Genomic DNA, 23,653 nt, shown 5'->3' with positions numbered 1-23,653 from the left:
CAATGACTTTGCTCCTGAGGGTATCTGGGCTGCCAGAGTGGTCACTGCACATGGAGTGTGTTGCAATGCCATGACCTGGGTGTTTCTGTGTGCTAATGTTCTCAGGATTGTGGCATCTGGGCACTAGGAATGGAGTACTCTATCACTAAATAAATAAATAAATAAATAAATATTTTTCAGTTTTAATTGGCCCCCTTTCAAAGCACAATGTTCGCTTCATGCACTTCCTTTAAAAATCATGATTTCAATTTAAATTTCTCCTGTAACCTTGCAATCTTGGTCATGTTTATGAGTAGAGAATTTTTTACTGTGACAAATATTTGATCCAATTTTCCTCTGCTCTGTTTGTAAAACTTCTGTACAGTCCTGTTGCATTAGTGATAGCCTGTGTACTCTTAATTCAGGGCTTCTCCGCCTTGGTTTTCTCTCAGTTTTAATTTGGTTTCACATTGCAAGAAAGGGTTACTTGTGGTATTCTGACTACTGAGCTATGGCACTTTTCTCTATAATGGCTTCTGATATGTACTAAAAATCCTAGAGGACTTGACTCCCATATGGCTTCTCCTACATTAGGAGGCAAATGGGAAGGACTCCTCTTTCTCCTCAGTGCATTTTGTGGAAATGAGCTCTCCTGTGCAGCTGGTGGGATTCTCTCCGCAACTAATGGCTCTGGAAAAGTGAACCATCTGCTGCTCCGGGCAGAGTGGCTGCCTTGTTTCTTCTCCAGCCTATTCCCGGAAGGATAGAGAAAGTCAAGAGCAAACTGTAAATACATAAGTTTCTCATGGGAGGGGTGGCATAAACATAAATCACATTTACCTGTCAAACTGGTTCTGTATAAATATTTATGAGTTTAAACTATAGGAGAAATATGAGAACTCTTCGGTTCAAAGGGCATGTGGGGCTGGTATTCTGATATCAGCTCTACTGAGGCATTGACTATTGAAATTGGATTATGCAAAGATAAAGCATAATTCTGACGTATTTAAATTAAATATCTCTGCATTTAAGTCCTTTTTTTTCTTTACACTTTGGGTGTATCTTGAATATACTCTTGTGATTTGATATTAACAGCACTTTATAATTGTGCAAATGAATGTTTGTTGGTCTTGTAAAACTAACTTAGAATGCTGATTTCTAATTTTTTCCTAATTTTTTTCATTTTAATCCTCTCTGGATAGGACAGGCTGTGACTGTGGGTTTTAATGATTTCACTTTTGTTTAGTGACTTTTTCTTTGCAAAGTTAAGATGGGAGATTTGTATGTTGAAGCAACTTGAAAGATAATTCTGGAGGATGAAAAACGTGGATTTCTATGAGGAAAGACATCTTGGATTTGTATCCACAATTGCCATTGATGCTTTAATTCTCTTTCCTCTTCTCCTTTCAATGAAAGGGCTTTTGTGATTCAGTAATTTGTTAAAATCACAAGATTTAACTGCTTATGAAGTGTAAAGCAATCTTTTAGTAGCAAAACACCTCTAAGATCAGTGATTCTGTGGAAATTACTGTATTTCATTACAATCAGTTCTTGGTAACTAAGAAAAATGCTATTCATTATTGAAATAGTCACAAACAGTAAGAGAAACCATCTTTCACTGGGATGTAAATGGGTGAATGGAAATAATCAGGTGGCCAAGAACCTAAATGGTGCTTTCTGATGCATTGGTGTTTTTCTGGTAACTTTTCAGTTGCCATAACAGGACCACGTTAGACAGCGAGTCCATACATAGCCCCCCAAATGTATTCAGTGTCTTTTTTATGCTGATTCATCTGGATTGACATTAAAAGCTGTGTGTCAGAAGGATGCCACCTCCTCCATATATACATTGTCACTTTGAAGAAAAACAATTAGTTTGATGCTAGCAGAATACTTAGTTTTTTGTGGTAACATAAAGCTAGCATTAAAAATGTGAGTCTATACTATAATTAACTTTAAAGTGACAGCTGTCTCGCCACACATTTCCTTGCTTAAATGAATAACATAAGAAATATTTCCCTTATGTTGGAAAGGATGGGAAAGACCTGGAGATCTGATGCTTTTGGTAATACTTAGCTCATTTTTTTTTCCCCTAACTCAGCATATTAAATGACCATCTGACACTCATAATTGGACAGGAAATTTCATTCAAATTACTGCTACTAGGTATTTCAGTATGGCCTTAGGACAAAAGCACTGCTTAGGGAAGAAAAAATCTGCACTTTATCTTCTGAAAATCTCTTCATGACAATAGTCTGTTGGATTGCATGGAAATGTAATGGATATTTTGCTCACTAATGGATGAGTTTTGGGGAGCTTCCAATATGCTCTCCATTTCAGGATATTTGCACTGCTTAAATGCAATGGAGGAGGCTGGTCCAATGAATGGAAAGAAGGTAGGTCCTCCTAAAACCCCCAAACATTTGTAATGATTCAGGCAATCCACCTGGACTGTTTGTGTTTTAGTGGGAATCTAGTTTATGTGGGATTCTATGTAAATAATATTTTATGTTTATTTTGAATACTCTTGGCTGTTTCCCTGCTTGACTAAAACCCAGAGAAAGAGTCTTAGAGGGTTAATACTGAAGTTTTGAGCCTTGAAAGCTTTTTGTTCAGATCGAAACTCTTGTATGAACATTTGGCTATTGCCCAGGACAAACCAGTTTTTCAAGTAAAAACCTTTGTGGGGAGGAAATGAAGCAACACACAAATTGCAGACAATTTCATGAATTATTTGGATCCTTCACCCGAGTGAGACTGCTGAGTATAAAATAATTTCTCACTGGTGTTTTAAGTGAACTAAATGAAATACTGGGGTAAGAGACTGGTTTGAGGAGAGGTGTGAGGAAAAGGGAGATCCTGAACTTTAGAGAGGACACTCAGGTCAGTTCTACTGTGGAAAGGAAGACAGTACACACGGGCACATGATTGGCCTGGAAATGTGCAGTTCTTGTGTTTAATTGAAGTCGACACATTTGGGTGTTGGAATCCTTACAGAGTCTGTGCATCTGCTTATTTTGACTGTTTTTGTCTCTGACAAGCACATTTTAAATCTGAGTGCTCACCAGCCTGAAGCTCTGGGATGGACTTAGAGATGTATCTGGATGTGAGGAACTCCTGCCGTGATGTGACCCTTTGCAGCCCCCTGTTCTTTGGACAGGTGTTGTGGTCAGGAGCAAGCTAAGAGACATTCTGTGGTGCACTTGGGATTCCTGTTATTTTACTGGCAGCTGGATGTTGACCTTACAAGGAGCTGTACACCTTAGAGAAAAATGTATTTTTTACAAGGAAGTGAGAGGTGCATTGTTTGGCATGTCATCTTCTATCACCAGACACCTACCTGGAGAAAAATTAGTTGTTAGCTGGGTGGTCAACACTTTGGATTGGCCACTATTTTAGTTGCTTTATTCAGCAAGTAAATACCTTTTCAAATCATTAAGGAAAACACCTTTGAAGTTATTTGTTTCTACATTTGTAGCTAATTATCAGATAATCCTTGAATAGTTTTTCTCCACTCATAGCCAAATTATCTTTTTTTTTTCCCTGTTATTTTGAGGACTACAGATTAATACCTAGGTGTTCTTTTGAGTAATTTGCTGATAAAATGAAACATACTTCTGTAGTGAAATATCATAGGTTATTCCAGTTTTTTTGTTTGTTTTGGTTTTGGTTTTTTTTTTTTTTTTTTTTTTTTTTTTTGGTTTTTTTTTGTGTGGGTTTTTTTTTTTTAGTTTTTTTTTTGGTGGGGTTTTTTTGTGTTTTTTTTTTTTTTTTTTATGTGTCAGCTGAAGGTGGAAGGGTCCAGAGAACTGGGATTCAGGAGGAGAATGCTTACAAGTCCTGTGCAGGAGAGACCATGTGCGAGATATGAAATCCAAGCCACCTGATACCAATCTCTTTTGTCTATCACTTTAGGCAATGCTGTGCAGTAAGTTGGATGTGTTTTGAGATTGTTAGCTTAATCAATCACTATCTTTCCACAAAAATGCCTCAACTGTCATGTATCACATGAGGACAAAACTTAGTCGTATATTGAAAATCTAAGCAAATGTTATATATCAGTATGATGTCTCCCCATATATTCATTGCTGCCTGCTGTGTTTACGTAGCACTAAGCACATAATTTAAACTCCTTCAGAATTAACAGAAGACGTAAACGTCACTTGACGTTTTCTGTTTGATGTTGAAGGAGTTTCTTCTGGTATCATGCGACACTGGCAGTGAGCATGTGCCAGAGGAGGGGCTCACAGTGATGTGAGGTAAAAAATCTCCTGCAGGCACACATGAGAACAGTCTTGCTCTGAATCTTTGTTCTCTGAGGAAGCGAGCTTGGATTGCTTGGATCGCTTCAAATGCTTGGTGGCATTTGAAATTACTTATTTCCAGTATATCGTGCGTTTTCCTGTCCTGTAATTTTTTTCCAGTCTTGATTGCATGGTAAATTAGGATGTTACAATTAGCAGACCTAATTTAAATTAAGCATGATTGCTATGGAATTTGAATACCTGACTTTCTCTAAGTGTTTGCATTTGTCTTCCTCTGTGTCTTCATTTGTGAACGTTCTACAATTTTCATGGGTCTCATTTGTTTTCCTGCTGGCCATGCAGAACAGAACTGGGGCAGCAGGAATGCTGGGATTTCACAATACATGGCTCCCAGAAATGAATTTTACAACAATCTTTTACACAGAAATAGGCTAATGCTATTTAACAGCCCTATCTTTCCCCACTTTGTCTCAGAGAAAATTTGGGCTGTGTTTTCCTGTACTTGTGAGTTTCTGCTGAAGTTTGTTAGACACCATTTGTAAAAATAATACTCAGATGTTCTTAGTTCCTTTGGTTATGAATAAGTATATAAAACATTCAAAAAGCTTTTAGCAGTGTCTTTGCTTGCATTGTGATCCAATTTTACATGAGTTACATTTATTAAATATCTACTTTTTGAACAACTGTGTAAATTACGGCTCTGATTTTACTAGGTTTTCGTTTTTTCAGTCTTTTATTTCTTTTTGTTATCACTGCTACCATCGATTTATTTTTTATACATTCATATATTTATATCTACTGCTCTCTACCATCTTACTGTAACTGGAATTGATTTTGATTTTACTTTTCAGCCTTCTTAAGTAGAATAGCCCTTAAAACAAGTACCCTTTCTTGGCAGTGGTGAGCTGCTTCAACCTTTGGATGTACTGCTGGTCCAAGCTTTAGCTGTCAGCTTGTGACTTCTAATGTTTGTGTTTTTCTTCTGCTGAGTTTTGTGAATGGTTGTTCCAGCTCCAGTCCTCTAAAATTTCAAAACTCTCTGTGTGTGTGTATCTATTTGTAGTACACATTTGTATCATTATTAAACGAAAAAAGCCATCCTTCTATGAAAAATTGATGGCTGTTGGATAATGAACATTTGGCTCAGCAAGTAGGCTTTACACAAAAGAATGAAGTTTAACATGTAATCAGGCTTGATTTGTCCAGAAACTTCCCCTTGCTTGCAGATCTGAGGGCTGGTCTGTGTGCCAGGGCAGGATCTGCACTCAGGGCCTCCCCCTCTTCTCCTACCCTTTGTGATTTTGTCGCTCCATTAACATGAAATGCCTTCTACAGGTGTATTTTCTTATCATTTTAGTAGTCAGCTTATTTGATCTGATAAACACTGCAGTATAGATATCTAATGCGTTTTTGTAAATAATTTTTTCATGTCTTTTTAAGTGTGTTGTTTTTATCCAGGAGAGTGGTTTATTGACAGACCTGTCTGTGTAAATGAGTAAGGACCACATAAACTGAATGCTTTATTTCAACATGGCTGTGTATCTCTCTACATGAATTTACACCAGTTTTAGTGCCTACACTGAGCATTTTCAATGTCCACAGCTCCTTCTTTGTGTGCCTCCTTCTTTGATAAGACAGCTCTTATCTCAGTAGCCTCTCTTCCCTCTCTGCCATTCAGTGAGTACATTGATTAGAAAAGTCCCAAGCAGCATTTTCCCTTCTGAAGCTGAAGGGAACAACCTGAGCCATCCATATTCTCTCTCTGAATCTGTTTTGAATTAAAAGCATCACATTGGCAAATACATCTCACCTTTGTCTTGCTCTGGTAGGGAACTGCTCTGCTCAGCCCTGGTGGAGTCCAGGCAGGCAGAGCATGGCATTTTCCTGTCTAAGCTTAGTCCTAGACAAATGTCAAAAGTTTTGTAGGCTGCCTACTGAGACTACAGGTTTATTAAGCCCAGATATCTTCCTAATATGTCCACTGGACTATTATCAGACTCCCTCATGCTTTGCTGTTATTTTTAAGAGAAGTTTTTGAGAATCTTTCTCCCATCTTTGCGTGTGTGCAAACATGAGCAATAAACTGTTTTCAGTGCTTTTGTTTGAAGGCCTTTAGAGGCTGAATGTTTGTGTGTACATGTATATATGTTCTTTAATACTTGCATAGAAAAGTGGTTTTACCCTCTTGAGGAAATGAACCCTTCTTCATTGGACTGGCTTTTAGAAGTATCCTGTTTTTTTTGGTGGTTTTTTTGTTTTTTTTTTTCCAAATTTTATTAAATTGATGCTGATAATTTTCTTTTGGTTTTATTTTGTAAGAAGCTGCTAAGAGTTGGGAAACATTATTGCTTTAGGAAGGAGAAGGTCTTGGTGATGAAAATAGAAAGGCACAGTCTCACCTTCTAAGTTTAGAAGCAAAAGTATAAATTTAAATTATCATTGTAAGATAAGCAGATTGACACTGATTTTCTGCATCTATGTCATTACCTATTACACTTTGCAAATGGGGATGAATTTGAGAATTGTTTGCCTATTCAATGAATATTTTTTTATATATTCAAATTCTGTGAAATGAAGAAAGGCAAAATATAATCCTAATAAGATAAAATGGCACGATTCTCACAGCAGGCAATGGTTGGGTCAGAAAGATAGGAGGGATGAGAGTGTTGATGTGTCAGTGGTGCAAAGCATGGTGATGTATATGTTGCAGCTTACCCTGTTTTTTGTGTATTTTTTAAAAGGTCAGATATTTTGGTCCCTTTAAGCTTCTATGTTGAATCCAAAATATCTACAAAGCCTTTCTGTCAAAAGGAATGTAGAACTGAAAAATTGAGGGATGGTGGTTTTACAAAAAGCTACCTAGAAATGGTGTGGAATTGGTTGCAGATGAGGACCAGGGGAGTGGGTTTATTGTCTAACAGCGTGCTCTCTTTGTTGTCTGCTCTTCTGGCATGTTTCTCCAGATGCAGTGCCATGTTCTGTTCAGGATTTTCTGTGCTCTGGTATGCTGGAAGCTGCTTGCAAGTTAAATATGCTGGGTGATGCTTAAGAAAGCTGATGTTGCAGAGCTGAGGATGACAGTAAGTGAGGCTCATGTGCAAAAAGCAGAAGCACCAGGGGTGGGAGCACAGCCCAGCACTTGTCTGAAAGCCACAGCAGAGATGCAGTTCCAGCTGGGAGGAAAGCACATCACGAGTGTAACATTCTGCCAAGCAAGCACAAACCCTGACACTCTTGAGTTGGTCTCCATAGCTGGAGAGGATGAATCTTACCAACAGAGCAAAACCTTTCCAGTGGAGCTCAGGAAAGCACCTTAAGAACGTGTATTTTTAAAATGTACAAATAATCTGATTTTATTGCAAACATCCTAGTTTTATTCAGAATGCTGCCACTCTGGTTATTACTGTTTGGCCATGTGAAAATCTGTGTTCTGTGCAGTAGAGGCAACTCCCTGGACAGTCTGGAGATTAATTCTAGAATAGTGTATTGTTAAAATAGATTTAAAATTAGATCAGTAATTAATCCTCATGCTGAGATTGGGAACCGCAGGTAGCTGGTAATGAGCTAATTTGTAACATTTTTTGATTCTTAAACTAAGAAAATGCTCTGAAATGAAGAGAGCTGATAGTGTTGTGTGCTACAAAGCAACCAAATGAGTTCTATTATTATTTTATGTAGCATTTACATTAAACCTGAAAAACTTTCTTTCCATTTTCAGCTTATTTGCTTGTTTCCTGGGTACATCTTTGGGGAGAGTGTCTAGAGCAGGTTTGTTATATTACACACCTGTATGTAATGGTATGCTCCACGGTTAGAGGATTTGAAACAATATAAAATCACTATGTCATTTCATTCTGGAATTTGTTTGCTTGTATTTTTTGGAGAAAAGAAATGTGATAAACCAGCTTCTGTGAGAATTGCCAAGTAGAGATTTATTTAAAAAACAGCTATGCTATGTGAAGCATTTAATAATAGATTTGGAGGAAATGGGAAATGAAAGTATGCAGTAATGCTTAGCTTTCATTCAATCAGCCTTTCACACTTTGTGATGTAACTTCATGGCAGTATAATGCATAACACAACTGAAGTAGGAGATAGGAGTGCTTGAGAAGGTTTGTTTTATGTTTTTGCCCATTAAATAATGTCTGTATTTATTCTAGGGTCTCTCTTCCATAAGCAGAGATTTTTTTTCTTACGTTTTTTGTTTTGTGCTAAAACAAAAATGGGCTTGGAATGTGTTCAGGATAAAGTGGATTCATGTGGTTGAGAATGGCTGTACCAGTCACTGTAATCTGTTGTGACATCTCATTTTGTTTGGCTTTGCAGAGTCGTTCCTAGGTTGTTAATAATGCAAAAGGTCTGGACTATACAGACTGGTGTAAGCAGGTGGGCACCAGCCTCAAGCATTAGGCAAATTAGACATAAATTTGGTGTTCACTGGCAATTCCAGCCTTTTCTTTTGTAATTTCTTAGCTTGTGGTGATGCTGCTTCTTCAATTCAAGTTCTAAATGAAGTAGGAGGGCTTGTCTAACATATAGCTTGGTTTAGATGAAAGGAAAATGGTCTTTCGTGCAATAAGTTAATTCCTAAGTACAAAGATGTTAATTTTCCTTAAAACAAAAGAACCATCTGCACCCATTTTACTCCTTGCTTTGTAAGTCTTGCATTGCTTGACTCTGTTCTCACGCTGGTTAATGAGCTTGGTAGCATGCTGAAAGGTGTGGTGGCATTGTGGAAAATGATGTCCTTGGTGTGTTTGACTCCTGTGCACTCCTTGGATACCTGTACAGAAATATAACCCACACTTCACAAGTTGACTGCATCTTTTTCGTCTGTGCTCTTCTTTTTTTGTCTAGTTTATTCTGTCTCATGGGCTTCAAAACAATGGGCAGTGCAAATTTGTGTAGAGCCTGGCTTGCTGAACAACTTGCATCTGTTTCTGTGTTTGTTGTAATTAAACTGTAGAAAACTTTTTGTGGAAGAGGACCCTGCACTCAGGCAGTTGGTTTTCGTTGTTGATTTTATTTAGATTCCAAAGTTAAATCCTAGTTGAAGTTCTTCAAAAAGATGGTAGAAACAGGAATACTATAATCCAGTCTCAAGATCATGGGAGTTAGGTATTGATCTTATAAAGGAGTGAATGGCAGGTACACATTGTCCAGAGATGCACTGGACAAAAGCTCTTTAGTTGTTTAGTCTGGACAAAATAACCAGGAAAGAATCCAAATTCAGGATATTTTCTGGCTCCTGGGACTTTAATGGCAGGAAATAAAAAGCAGTTTTCCTAGGTGATGTTGGGAAGAAGATAGTTCTGTGTCTGTTGTGGTGGAGACTCTGCTTGCAATCTTTAAGAAGTTGCTTGTTGGACTTGTGCTTCCATCCTCTGTATCTTAACTGTGTGTAATTGTATTTCTTTAAAACAAAAGAAGTGTTTATTGTAGGAATGTGCAACCCCCCAAACCTACACCATGAATAATAATACTTTTTTCCTCTCCAGTTATTCTAGGATGAATAATTCTTAAACTATTCTTGAATATGGAAAAAAAAAAGAAATCAGTTGAACCAGATGCTTACTTATCTATTTTAGAGAACTAATTATCCCTGTTGTTGGTAGTGCTAAAGCTTACAAAATTGCTTCCATCTTTGAATTACTATAATTAAGACGATAACTTCCACATCTAGTTAACATTGCTGTGCAGCTGCTGCATTCATTGACATGCAGATTTTGGATTTTGTAAATTTTATGTCATTGTGAATAAAAATTTTAAATACTTATTTTCATTTCCAAAATGTCTGTTTCTCATAAAGAACTCTTTGTAAAGCAAATCAACTGAAACCAAACTTCTGTAATATCAGAGGAGAATCTGGTGAATTTTGGTTACATGATATTACATTTTAGGAAAATATGTAACCACAAATAACTTTAGTAGATATGACTGCTCTGCTTTTGGATCCCAGTTCTTAGGGATTTGAGTTAACTAAATGGAGTGTCAAATCTGGAACAAGTCTGATGTTTGGCTTCTGAAATGCTATTTTGAAAGAAGGTAGTCCAAGAGTTAATCTGGCACTCTGACAACCTGAGGTAGTTTACAAAATTCTAAAATAAAAATTTTTGGTCGAAGGTTGGGCATGATGATCTGGTAGGTATTTTCCAATCTTAGTGATTCTATGACAGATCACTAATATGAATAAAATGCATTCATGAATAGTAACCAAAATGTGATTTAAGCTATACTTTTTCAGAATATCTTATTTCTTCATGTTGATTTTTGTCCAAGTCAATGAGGAGGCTCATGCAATCAGGGTTATCTTGTTTACTTACATACTCCAGCAGTTTCAGCTACGATAAATTCGTCAAGGCCTATAAATTCAGATGGATTTTGAGAAACTTCCTTATCATTATTCATTTATAATAACCAGCAACGCTATGAAATGGCTTGATAGTGGTGGTTGGTTATTTATATTTGCATTGTTTTTTTCTGTGGCCCTCGCTTTCATTACACGGATGCCTCCTGGGCATTAATCAGTTTGCTCAGTGAGTTGAAGATGTCCCCTGAGTAAATTGCTAAAATAAAGACTCAGATATCGATTTATGCTGAAACTGAGTAATTGATTTATTTTTCAGACTTTTTCAGAGTAGGCACATGAAACAAGGTGCACTTGTGGTGCTCATTTTCGAGCCTTGCCCTGGGCTTGTCCGTGGGTGAGGAGGAGGAGGAGGCTGGTTGGGGTGCAGATGAAGAGCTGGGGCTGCGTGCAGGTCTCAGGTACAAGGCCAAATGTGCTCAGAAATAACTCTGGGCAAGGTTGACATTTCAGTGGGTCCAAAAGCAGTGTCCAGTTACCAGACCTGTCCGATGTCCCGCAGGGTTCAGTTTCAGGAACGCGCTGGGGACACTTCAGTACACGTAACAAATGATATTTTTAGGGCAGGCAGAGAAGTTAACTCCAGGAACAGAGTAAAAGCTCTATTTCCATAGTGATGCAAAGGCATTGTTTCAGCAGTTTCAGTGTAAGATATCCATTTTATCCATGTTTTTAGAATTAAACCGAGATGCTCCTGTGGTCTCACAGGTTTCTAGACTCGGGTTTGGCTGTGTGGGTGTTTGACCAGGGAAGGGAGGGCAACACCTCCAGAGCTCTGCATGGGCTGGAGCTCAGCCCTACAGCCCTGGGCCCTACAGAAACTCTGTGCTTTTAAAAATGTGTTTTGCCTAAGCTGGAAAACCTGGAGGGGATTTGCTCTCTGAAATGATGAAGTGAGATCTGAGGGAAAAAAAAGGTTAACAAGACCCATAACAAATTGTGAGAGGAAAGAAGGTTCAGGGCAAGACTCACCTTGTGTTTAATGAAAACAGCAAAACTTTGGCTTATAAACAAATAATAATGCTTGCAATCTCTCTGGACTGGTTAAAAACTGATTTTTTTCTAGTTAAAAAGGAAGGTATAGCCAACTTTCTCCCCTTTTGCTTTCTCCTATTACTCCTGTTTTCTTATGTAGGTTGAATTAATTCTTGAGGAAGAAAGCATACAGTATTGTTTTGAGAATTCACAAATGATAATAAATATTTAATACAATTTAAAATATTAACAATATGATCTCCTCATTATCTTTGGCCTGGTAGCTCACTTTTGAACCCAGCACTGTCTGTCTGTCTAAAATTAACCTTCCAGGAAATAATTTTTTCTTCAGTGGAACTGCTATTGCCAGCAGTTAAATTGACTAGTTTGAATTTCTTTGGCACTAAGCCCTGCTTAAAGCCAGCTTTGCTTCCTTCATATTTGGCTATTCTTTAGGAGGTGCTCAAATGCTGTCAAGGTGACTTGTAGGGGCAGAGGTCATCCCACTGAAGTCTGCTTGTTATGTCCTCCCTTCATCCTTTTTTGTTTTAGTGCCTACCAGAACTTCATCACTCTTGTTCTGCATTTCCTCTAGGATTCCTACATCTGCTAAAAGCTTTTTCTCTGTATGCAGAAGGCTCTCTTCCACCAGTAGAGAGTGTGATTGTACTTAAGTATTTTTCTCAGCGTAGAACATGAATTTGAGAAGTTGGGTGTTGTATTTTTAGTCTCTGTGTTTAAGTTTTGCCTTATTGCCAACACACATAAGTCATAGCAATGGCTAAACAGACCCAAGTGGTGTTTCTCTTTTTCAGATGAGAGATCCAGGAAAATTAAAAGTTATCCAATGCTGAGGGTGCAAAGAGAATAATGTTTTATTCCCAGCTTGGGCTAGGCTTTCATTCCAAGCCATTCCCTCCTCTGAGTACATTTGTGTAAACCTGACCTATTTTAAAGGGTCTCAGCTGTGCTTGCTGTCCATCCCCTTAACCCTTTCTGTTTTGGCTCCTTATCTTGGCAAAGACAGCAAAGAAAATGGGTTTATAAAACTCTGTTCAACTGGGAAAATGCAGGCAAGCAGTTAAAAAGCTCTGAGTTTGGGACAGTTCACTTCCCCTGTTATGCTGTGGTTTAAATATACCAAGTTTCCATAGTCAGCTCCAGACATTGCTGTGGTAAAGTGTGCTTTAAGAACTCTCTTTAGCAAAGAGATAAAACTGTAGAGAATGGAGCTCTGTTTTCTCACTGTACTAGTGGTTTTTATTGAGCAAGACCTTAAATTCTTACAATATATTTGATACTAAAATACCCAGATTTTTTTTTTATTTCTTACATAATAATATATATTACACTAGACTACTCAGGAATTTCATGCTTCAAGAAAGATTGTGTGCTAATGTAAACAATGATTATCTGGTATTAATGTTGGAATTGAATATTCTGGGTTTTTTCAGCAGTTACTGGAATAGTGTAACTGAACTAATGTTAAAAATATCTGTGAACTGGGATTTTAAGCTTAAAATCGGGCTGTTAGTTTTTCCATGAGATGTGCACAATGGCAATCAGTTTTTGGATGGACTGTTGTTGAATAATACATGAATGTAAATGGAGATTGTATGGAATCAGTTGGATAATTCTGAGGAATGCTTTAAGTACACTAAAGAGCCTGAATAGCAGTTAATGGTGCTTCAACTTTATTACTGTTTATTATAGTTGGCGGTTCAGTTGTGTTTTTTTCTGCATCAAGTTCTCTAGTTTCCTATAGAACAGCAATAAAATAAGCTTACAAATAATAATAGTCAGATGCACTGTATCCTGTGGCAGCAAAATACTTTTGCATTAAATTGTAGTTCTTGGCAGCCCAAGTGTGTTTATTGTTGGGCAGCTCCAGCAGATCAGTCAGTGCACGAAGGACCTGGCAGATGTCAGCATTTGGGGTCTGCAAGCAAAGAGGCTTTTCCTGTGCCTGGGGATCCCAGTGTGGAGCTTCACAGGGCACCCTTGGAGTGGGGCCAGAGAGCTCCTTCCTCAGCCTTTGCTCAGCTTTCCCTGTTCCTGGCTGTTCTCCCACCCCTATCAACACCAATGGGGTTCTAGGTGCCTGTTTTGGGAACTGCTGAAGTAAGCAGGAATGTTTCTGCCATGTAGGAAGCAAGCTGGAGGTACAGAGAGGAGATGTATGTAGCTTGGTCAGTTGTAAGATTTTGCTGGCAACTTCATTTCTTCTGTTTAAACAGCAGAAGAAGTGGCAGTCACAAAGGGATTTAACTGTCTAACTGCTCTTCTTCACAGATTCCATCATTTAAAAGAGTTTTGCTCACCCATTGCATTTCCTTTTATCAACTTTAGAGCCAAACGTTTGCTACCAGCAGTCACGAGCTGGGAAGCAAATGGAGGACTACATCCTTCCCTTCATTTGGCTCAGCTTTCCCAACAGGGAAAAAATAAATCTGAACTGTCCCATAAGTGTCACTTTCCTTGCTGGAACAAAGGCATGGCAATGAGTGGAGTTGATGTGGTAGAGACGAGTCTGAAACTTTCTTTGCAGAGTTTTCCATCGGTATTGCCACATGTGTTCACAACGATTTTTGGATCCCAGGCTTTAAGTTTGATTAGTAATCCCCCTCATCTGCTGGGTTGTGCTAACACTTTGCACTTTGTAATTTTAACTCTGCCCTAAGGAATATGCTCTAGTTTCTTATAACCAAGCCAATAATTGTAACAGATTTATTTGCTACATTGGATATTGGTAAGAGGATCCAGAGCACTCTGGGCTATATTACATTGTTTTTTTGCTTTTTGTGTGAATTGTAAAGCATGAGCTGCACGTATTCTGTGAATCAGAAATAAATTACTGGCTATCTCCAGAGTGTTGAAACACTTGCTGCTGACAAAGTACCTTTCTTCCCTGTACATTTCCTTCTTTGTAGGATCACTACTGAGGTCAAGAGTATGAGAAGATCCTACCCTAAGGACTGAGAGCTTCCTCCTCAGCAGGAAGAGATTCTACAGGAGCTACCTCGTGCTGTTGTCTATCTGAACATGCCTAATGGTTGGTTTATCTTTCTTTCTTTCAGCTGTCGGACAAGCAACAGGAAGAGTTTGATTGTAACATCCAGCACATCTCCAACTCTCCCACGGCCACATTCTCCTCTTCATGGACACACAGGTAACTCCCGAGGACTGCTCCACCAGCAGTAGTCACTCAATGCAGTGAGTTTGAACATACTGATACTCAGCATCAAATTATGCCCTATGGAAATTACTCTGACTGTGGTTTTTCACCTTCTCTAACTTGTAAGAGGGTCCTTATAGTTTCAAGATAAATGTTTTATGTTCTGCACTTTCTAGTTTGCTTCCATATCCGTCCTCCACTCTTCCTGGGGGATTGAATCCTCTTACATCCTGCAAAAGAGCCTGAGATAGAAAACAAAGCCAAATAAAATTAGATAAATGCATTTAAGTGAATCTCTTGTTTTGAGTCTCTGAGCATAGTTAATTTGTGCCAGTGATTTAACTGCAGTTCTCATGAGGAGGAGCATCCTGCCTGTTTCCGTGTGCCTCCAGCAGCCTGGCAGCTGTGCAGTGTGCCATCTTACGGTCTCTGTCTGCTCCTCACAGCAACATGAGGTGTTTGGGAGTTTTATTTCTTTTTTACACTGCTCCCAGTTTTACCATGGCAGCAGCTGGGAAATGCTCATTTCAGAGCACATGGGCAGGGGCTTGTTAGTCATTGAAGTGAAGTGTGTGGTGATGTTCTTCCAACAGAAAAAGAAGGAATAATTCTTCAGAAAGGGTCACACATGGAGATTCAACAGCTTGCCTGAACAGCATGTTCCCTTGTTTTTGTTGCTGAGGGAGGTAGATGACGTGTGACGACTTTGGTTTTGCTATTTCAAAATGCCAGAGAGGAGGACTGGGCTCCAGGTACATCCCTGATGGGCAGCAGTCAGTAGCAGGAGACAGCTGGAACGTTTGAAGCACATCACCCACAGTGGAGCTTTCTGGAAACACATCACTGCTGCGTGTGAGACAAGGAATGTTGTTTTCATTATAATCAGACTGTCTTTCTCCTACATGGCAGTATGTTCTCTAAATGCTTTCTGGAGAATGAAACTGAGGCGATGCTGAGAAAGAACAGCAAACTGATGGTAGTAGCTCAGCTAGAAGGAGCCATCTGCTTTTGTTTGCAGAGCTTTGCATCCCGGGAGGTGATATCCAGCCTGTTGAAAGGAAAAAGGAGGCTGAAGTTACTGTTCAGGGATGCCCATAAAAGCCTCATTCACTCTTAAGTTTTTGTAAAAATCTGCCACATTTTCTTGAGATGCTATAAAAAGGCCAGTCATGGAAAGCTAGGAAGATGCTTTAAGTACATTGTTATTCTAAAACGACCCATGATTTTCAAATTAAAATGTTAGCAAAATCTTAGAGATGGTATGTTAAACCCATTTTCTGCTTCAGAATCTGAAAGAAAATGCAGGGCTAAAAATGTGTATAGGACCATCTCCTTCCACTTCAAACTCCCTTGCCATTGTTGTGTGTGGTTATGGTAGCGACAATTTTGTAAAATTTAGTTTAAACAAGGCATTTTTCTTGGTAGAAATTCTTCACTTAGTTATGTTGTGCTTTTTGCTTTGAATTCATATATGTGTTGGTTTCACTAAATTCTAAATTACCTCTATGAGCATTTAACTGAGAAAAATAAATGCTTGGGAGATTGTAACAAAATATTGACATGATCACTGGTCAGAAAACAAATGCAGAAATATTCATAATAGAAACATGTATATTGTATTTTCTTTCGATTTGCTTTCCTCCTCTATTTAAAAAATTAAGTTTCTTCTGGTGGTTTTGATGCTGTTTCATGCCTTACAAGCTTATAATTTATTAGAAGTATGTGAGTGTCTTTTGAAAGGAAGAGTAACTACTCAGTGGTGTGCCACCTTACTTTAGCAGTAATTTTGAAATATTTCCTTTTTTTCCCCCTGATGTTGCATATGGGATTTAAAATTATTAATTAAAAGGACATCCTTTGTTACCTGCAAGAGTAGCCAGTAGTGCACAGGAAGATAAATTTATTGTAATTTGTGTTCTCTACCACAGTCTTCCCGGGGGAAAAAAAAATATTCAAGAGACAAAAGTAGATGAAATTTAGAGTAGAGTCACAAATATTTTCTTAAGAAATATCATAGATGAGGAGTGAATTTGAGAACAGGCTGTGATATTTGTTTAGTATTTGAACAGAATCTGTCAGTCTGTTTGTTCAGGCACACGCAGTGATGAGTTACTAAGAAATGCTGGTGCCTTTCTCCGGCCTCTTTTGTCTTGAACTTTTGTTTTTTCTTCTTAATGCCCATTCTGAGCCTCTCCTACAAATCAAAGGAACAGCAAGCATGCAGAGAAACCAGGGAGGCTTTCTAAAATCTTTCTGTTCAAACACCACACTAGAATAAATTCCTGAAATACTAAAATGAATACACTATCTACACAAATATAAATAAACAGCAGTAATATCAGGAGTTACTCTTCTGTACGTGTTGTAAAACTCAGTGGGTGAGATCTAGGAGAGTTGTCTCTCTGTCAGGCAAACCTAACTCCTCATGAGCACTGATCCAGGCAGAGGGATTTCCTGTCTCAAACAGCATCCCAACAAGATGCCAGACAACTTCATATCCTAGAAAATTTAGAAGAGAAGTATTACTTAAAGAGCTCTCAGCATTTGAGAAAGAAGTACATCCAAACATTTTGAACCCTTCCATGAAATCACTTCTGAATCAAGAGCATTGAAGTGTGCTAGTTCCCTTTTCAAACTGTATGAAACAGCATTTTCCAGAACGAGCTGGTACTTGGGCATAAAGAGCAACAGCTCATGAGGAAGTTGCTCTGTTGGTTCAGTCTCCCAAACTTGTAGTGGCCAGTTTTATGGATGCAAGTTTGAAAATTTTGCCTTTATTCTAAATTCTTTTTGTTTTGAAATGAGAGGGGGAAGTAAAGAGGTGCACATGTGTATTCCTTATTTTTTTTTCTATTTCTTTGAATCCATTTTTTAAAATCTGAAAATTGCAAAGAGTTTACACCATAAGGTTCATAACTAAATTAGCATCAGATTATATTTTAAATCAAAAAGCTTAAAATAGAATAAGTTACATTGTAATTTAGTAGTAAAGAAATAGGTAATAACAGCTGGGAAATTGAAACTCAGGCTATTTTAAAATTTACTTTCCACAGCTGTAACTAGTCAGGTTGTTCTCTGGCTTCCAGTGGGGACACTTGTCACTGCTGGGACCTTTGCCCTGCTCAAATCTGTAATGGCACACGGAGGGGGCTGCTCACAGCAGCACTGTGCTACTGAATTCAATGATTCTGCTATTACACTGCTAGTTCAGTTCCACCTTCTGGCAGAAAAATGGCTATTGCTGAGGTGCCTATTTATTTATTATTTTTAGAGTGTGCAGAGTGTGTAACATCCCACTAGATCCTGCCCTGGTTATCAAAGCTCAGGTTCATCATCACATCATGCTGAGATCCTTGGGTGGTGTGAGAGCACCATGGCATTCATTGTTTATGAGACTGCTGGTACACACAGAGTGCTTTAAATATGGTGATAATTTTGAAATTTGTATGTGTTGGAAGGTGTCTAAGTCTGTAGCATGCACATTATCTTTAGCTGCTTGCTTTAATATTCAGCAAGTACTTTGAATATTCTGCATAGAAAAAAAAATAGCCTTTTTTGTTTATTATTAATTTTTATGGCTCTCAGAAGCAGATTTTGCAGCATGGATCTGTTGTGAATTTTTGGTGTCATAACCTATCTGATGAGTGTCATTCATGTTTGTAGGGGATAGCTGAGACTGTCATTGCCTGTAAGGTCTGGTTTCATATTTTGAAGGTAGTGGATTTACAACTGCTTTGGCTGTGTCCTTCTTCCTGTGTCCGGAAGATGTAAAGGTTCCTGCCTGAATTATTGGCATTGGTGTTGCTGTGTTGATTTACCTAATGGGCAATCATTCTGTGTAACAGCCTCCCTTGAGACAGAGGCATTTCAGGTTCAGTAGCAGCCAACTATAACCCTGGAGCAACAGGGGAATCTACCTTTGCTACAGAATAAATAGGGTTTCGATCAGCCTTGGTGAATGAGACCACTGCACTCAGGCTTCTCTTATTAAAATACCTTCATCTACAGCAGATGCAGTAATACTGGGAAATTTTAGGGAAAGTAGAAATTCCCCGTCTCCCTGTTGTTGTTTTAAAAGCTTCACCCAGACTTGAATTGAGTAGAAAAACTAATTGCTTTTCATTTTAAAACTAGAAGCAAATCACAGGGGATCTCATTAAAATTCCAGTGTCTGAAAGGAAATATGCCATATACATCTGAAAAAGTAGTTGCTTAAAAATTAGTAGTATCTCTGTACCACACAGTGCAGGCTCAGAAGAGTTTGAACACCCACACACTTAATTTCAAAATTTAAAAACTGTCATTACCCAATTTGCTCAGTTATTCTGAAATTCCATTTTGATCATAGCCCAGAAAGTTCAAAGATTGATGAAGATATAAAAAGGCAATGACAGTTCATTGCTTGTTTATAACAACATTAGGCAATGAGGTTTTTGATCAAAACTATCATCTTGACACAGTAGTGTTCATTGCCAGTAAAGCTTGAAAAATGAGAAGGCAAAGACCAAGGTTTCCAGCAAAGCTGGCTTTGTTAGATCATCAGCATAACCATGGAAAGGCCTCACTCCTGCTGCATCCTAAAATGTTCCTTCAGCTTTCTGCTACCAAGTGATTGGTGACCCTGTTGCCAGGATGTGAATTGTCATGCATGACTCAGTTCTTCACTTTGACTTCTCAGTCTCCTTGGAAGCTTGCAGTGCCTCCTAGACTGAGACTGTCAGACCTCTCCATCTTCTTGTGGCTCAAAAGTAGCAAAATGGTTCTGGTTTTCCATTGTGACCATAAGAATAGGTATAGGTTTCTGATCACTCTCTCCCCTCTGCAGTGGGGATATACTGGGAATGGGTTAAACAGTATCCACTTTTGGATGAAGACTTGAATTGTGTTGTATTCAACTGTGAACTCATTGTTAGTCTTAAGTAACAATATGAAGAAAAAAAAAAACAAGGCAAAGGAAAACAAACCTGTTGCTCAAACTCTTTGAATTGAATTTAGTTTGCTCTTGATGAAGCAGATTGTGGAGTGGTCTGGAATTCACTTACCTCTCCCGTTCTCTCATCACCCCATGACACGTTACATCAGCCTGGGGCTGGCTTAATCTCAACCAGCTGCTTTTTTTCCCCTCATAGACTTAAAGACCAAATGGAGTTTGCTGGCCTGTGCTGCACTGGGGCCATCCTCATGCCCCAGGAGGTGTCAGCCTGTTCCCCCTCTCCTCCTCCCTCCTGCCCCAACACACCTGCCAGGTGTGCACACCTTGCTCACAGAAGTTGTGCAGAGATGCTGCTGCAGACTTCTGTGACCCATTTGTAAGGCTGAAGTGGGAGGGAACGTTGCCTTCAGCTGAGCACCATGCTTATATTCTGCTCCTGCTCAGTGGAAAAGCAAAGGTGTGTGGATAAGTTGGATTGAAATAAATGTGACGTAATGATAACTTAATTATAAGCTTCAGTAGGTTGCTGGATGGGACCAAAGAATCATTGATGCCCTAAGGGGCAAGGTGGGCAACTTGAGCTTCTGAAACAGAGACAAGTCCTTTGCAGATGGCTCATACTTGACGTTTGACTTTTCAATGTGGCTTTTAAAATAAAATCCTATTTTATATGGGATCTAAATTTAAAACCACTTCTGATGCACCTTGCAGTGTATTGCTTTTCCGGAATCTATTTCATTTTCTTGGTCTTATTTTAGTGCTATATTTTTGTCTTTGCACAAAGAAATTGCTGTTGACACATTTACTATGGACAGTTTCTCTTTCAGAGCAAACAACTTCATGCCCAATAGAATACACCCTCACTGATTCATCCATGTCTTTGAAATATTTCTGTAGTTAGTTTGTAAATGATCCTGGCTTTCAGAGCATGATGGTTGCTTTTTACTTTGAAATAAAATACATTGCAATAAACCACTCACCATGATTATACACCATATGACAAAGCCCAGATTAAAAAAAAAACCACACCAAAAATTAACTGTTTTTTCTTCTTTTCTGCATAGTTTCTCTGGTACTTTCATTTTCATGGTAAAGTTCTATTTCAGAAAACTGGTAATGAGCGTGACTGCTGATAGGTTTTAGACCAATCGTCTTCCATATGGATAGTCCTTTTATTATGTGCAGGTTATTTTTCCTCAGTGAATTTTGCATTCAACCTTAGCATGCTTTGGGAAGAAATGTTTTCTTACTGTTTATTTTTCCTGAAACTGTCATGTGGTGCTTCTAACTCAGGTTTTTCATCGACAAGTGTTAGGAAAAGCTTGTAGATAGAAATCACTGCAAAATATTAAAGGACTCTATTGTTTATGGGTAGTACATTTCATTCCTGAAAGTAGGAAATGAAATATACCCTTTAAATTATTTTAAAAGGAGGAAAAATACTGGTACATCTATGTCAGAACATTTCTATAGCAAATTAATGCTCAACTCAAAGACTCAAAGCTTCATGTTTCCAATTATTTGTTATTTACTGCAATGTGCAGTTCAAAGTCTTTCAGAACACTGAAAACATTCAATTTGTTTCAAATGTGAACAAAATGGTTTTGAACTGTTAATTTTTGCTTTCTTAAACAGGTAGCAGCCCCTTGGACAGTCCCAGGAACTTCTCTCCAAATGCACCTGCTCATTTTTCCTTTGTTCCTGCCCGAAGGTAAGGCAAGATCTGTTCTCTTTAGACTGGCAAGCAAATAGTTTGTGCATTTTATTTACAAATGGACTATAGGTTAGAACATTTTGGATTGTGTTTTACTTTCTTTGATGCTTCCAATAATATTTTATTTTCCTCCTTGTGGCTTACATCTTGTCAGTACCAGAATGTATTGGGTGCTTTTCAGACCTAGAAAAAGATAAAGTAAATGAACAGTTAATGCTGCCTAGGCAAGAGGCAATGTTCTCCCAGAAGAATGACATGTAGGGCATGTGATATGACACGTAATTTAGTTAAAGTGACATTAAAGCCAGTCATGATTAAAGTAATTGTAACTTAGTTGTAGTCCTAGATGTTGCTCTCACTGAGGTGTATTGAAAATGTACTGATCTTCTTCACTATGTCTGCACGAAGGTATAAAAATACCTTAAATTAGGTGTGCACAACCCTGCGTCTTCATTCCCTAGTAGTGACTTGTGAGTTTCCTCTGCTTTCGTGGGTATTGATGTCAAGAGAACATTACTGCTCAATGAGGAGAATAGCTGGTAATTGAAATTGCAGGTCTGTGAGAAACTCTACAAGAGCAGCACTGAGCGACCCCAGTGTGGAGCTGGCATCTGTCCTGCAGCAAGTGCTGGACAGGTGCTGGTCATGCGGTGTGTCAAACTGCTGGGAAGAAATCTGATACCACAGTGGTGGATTTAGTGTAAGGAACAGGAATGAAAGAATAGAGACAGCTGGGAAAAGCAGGAAAATGGTGATTTGAATGTTGAATCCCAGCAGATAGGCAGAAATTGAAAATTATACAGAAAGTTAAATTCTGTGAGAAAGAAAGAATAGGGAAATTGGAGAACTCCCAAGCAGTGCTTGTGCATAGGAGGTGGGTTATTAAATTAAAATATGAGGAAGGTATTTTGGATTTGTTAAACTATACCTTAGCTTAAAAAAACCAGTTTGTGTTAAAATGATCTGAGAATAGGAAATGTGTGATCATCCTGAGAGGAAGTAAGTTTTCTGAGAAAGACAGATTTAGCTTGAGGACTAGAAAAAATGGTAAGTCTCAAAACTTCAAAGAAGAATAAAGGTTAGGATTTGATAGAATAAGGTACACTCTTTATCTGAATGGTAGGAAAATCCTGGAGCATTTCTCCATTGAGGTGATTTGTTAGAAGACCTGGTGTCCTTGAATTCTATTTGAAGCAGATTCTGGTCTTCTGGTAAGAAAATGCTTTTTAATAGCACATGAAATGTAAGCGACTGGATATGTATTTTCCTGTTGCCTCAGAGAGAAAATTAGTACTTTACCTGCTGCTTAAACAATTCAAAGGGACTCATCCACATTTGTTTTTAAAGGCTGATCTGGTGTATTCAATAAGCTCTGTTGAAATCAACAGAACTTCTACCAGTTTTCACAGTATCTGAAGTATCTCACAGAGTTCTAGATTCTGGAAAACAGCAGAAAAGTTGCAGCAGAAACAGCAGTTATTGTCAAAACTTAATGTAATTTTTCAACATCATGTTTCAACTTGATCCTTCAATATGGTTTTCTGAGTCTCTGAAGAGTGCCCTTTCATACTTTTTTGCTTTTTAAATCCAATTTTTAAAGAAATAGGTGAATAAAGGTTAAGCCTGTCCTGTTGAGTACAGTGTTTTATAGTATGCATGTTCCTCTCTATACTTTTCTTGCCAGGAAAAAGAACACTTAAGCACTGCTTGTTTTAGAAACCTGTTTCTATTTTCTGCTTGCATTACAGCCTGAATAGTTGTGCCAGCAGTAACAACAGATACATACTAGATTTCACCATAGTGGTATCAGAATAACTTCTATATGATGGAATTAAGGAATTACAAGTGTGGTGCCACTTGTAAATATCCAGAAATGGGTATTTCACAGTACCCTTTTCATTGGCATTGCATTCTTTATAGTCCTGTGATGAATTCTTTCTTGAGATGGAATAGGAAACTTGTTTGGAAAACTTGTGTTATTGCAAAGCCACTACTATTTTCTGCAAGATTGTCCTTAGTCTGACTTGTGATTAACCATAAATCCCTTGTTAGATACCCTTTCAGTGGTTGTGTCAGCCACAACATGGGCAGGAATCCTCCTGTTTGAATGTATGGTTAATTCTGCTCATACTCACTAAAACTGGTGTTGGAGAAATACCAGTAACAGAAGATGAAGGGTTTTTTTTCAGAAATCATGTGCATCATTTCCTTCTCCCTCTCTCATGATTATTGTACAATTTTTTCC

General features: G+C 38.3%; 1 protein-coding gene across 6 annotated transcripts in view; it reads left to right on the top strand.

Annotated features, from left to right (window-relative positions):
* The window catches only part of MAST2 (microtubule associated serine/threonine kinase 2), a 187,181-nt gene that overhangs the window by 107,020 nt on the left and 56,508 nt on the right, over positions 1–23,653 (top strand). For all 6 annotated transcript variants that reach the window (XM_021528648.2, XM_021528673.2, XM_021528643.2 and 3 more), the window contains 2 exons: positions 14,664–14,755; positions 21,330–21,405. In XM_021528648.2, the coding sequence (XP_021384323.2) occupies positions 14,664–14,755; positions 21,330–21,405 (168 nt within the window). The remainder of the gene's footprint in view (positions 1–14,663; positions 14,756–21,329; positions 21,406–23,653) is intronic.

The sequence above is a fragment of the Lonchura striata genome, chromosome 9 (genome assembly GCF_046129695.1).
Source record: "Lonchura striata isolate bLonStr1 chromosome 9, bLonStr1.mat, whole genome shotgun sequence".
In the NCBI taxonomy this organism is placed as follows: domain Eukaryota; kingdom Metazoa; phylum Chordata; class Aves; order Passeriformes; family Estrildidae; genus Lonchura; species Lonchura striata.
The sequence above is the reverse complement of the archived record's forward strand: the minus strand, read 5'-3'. Positions and strand labels throughout refer to the sequence as shown.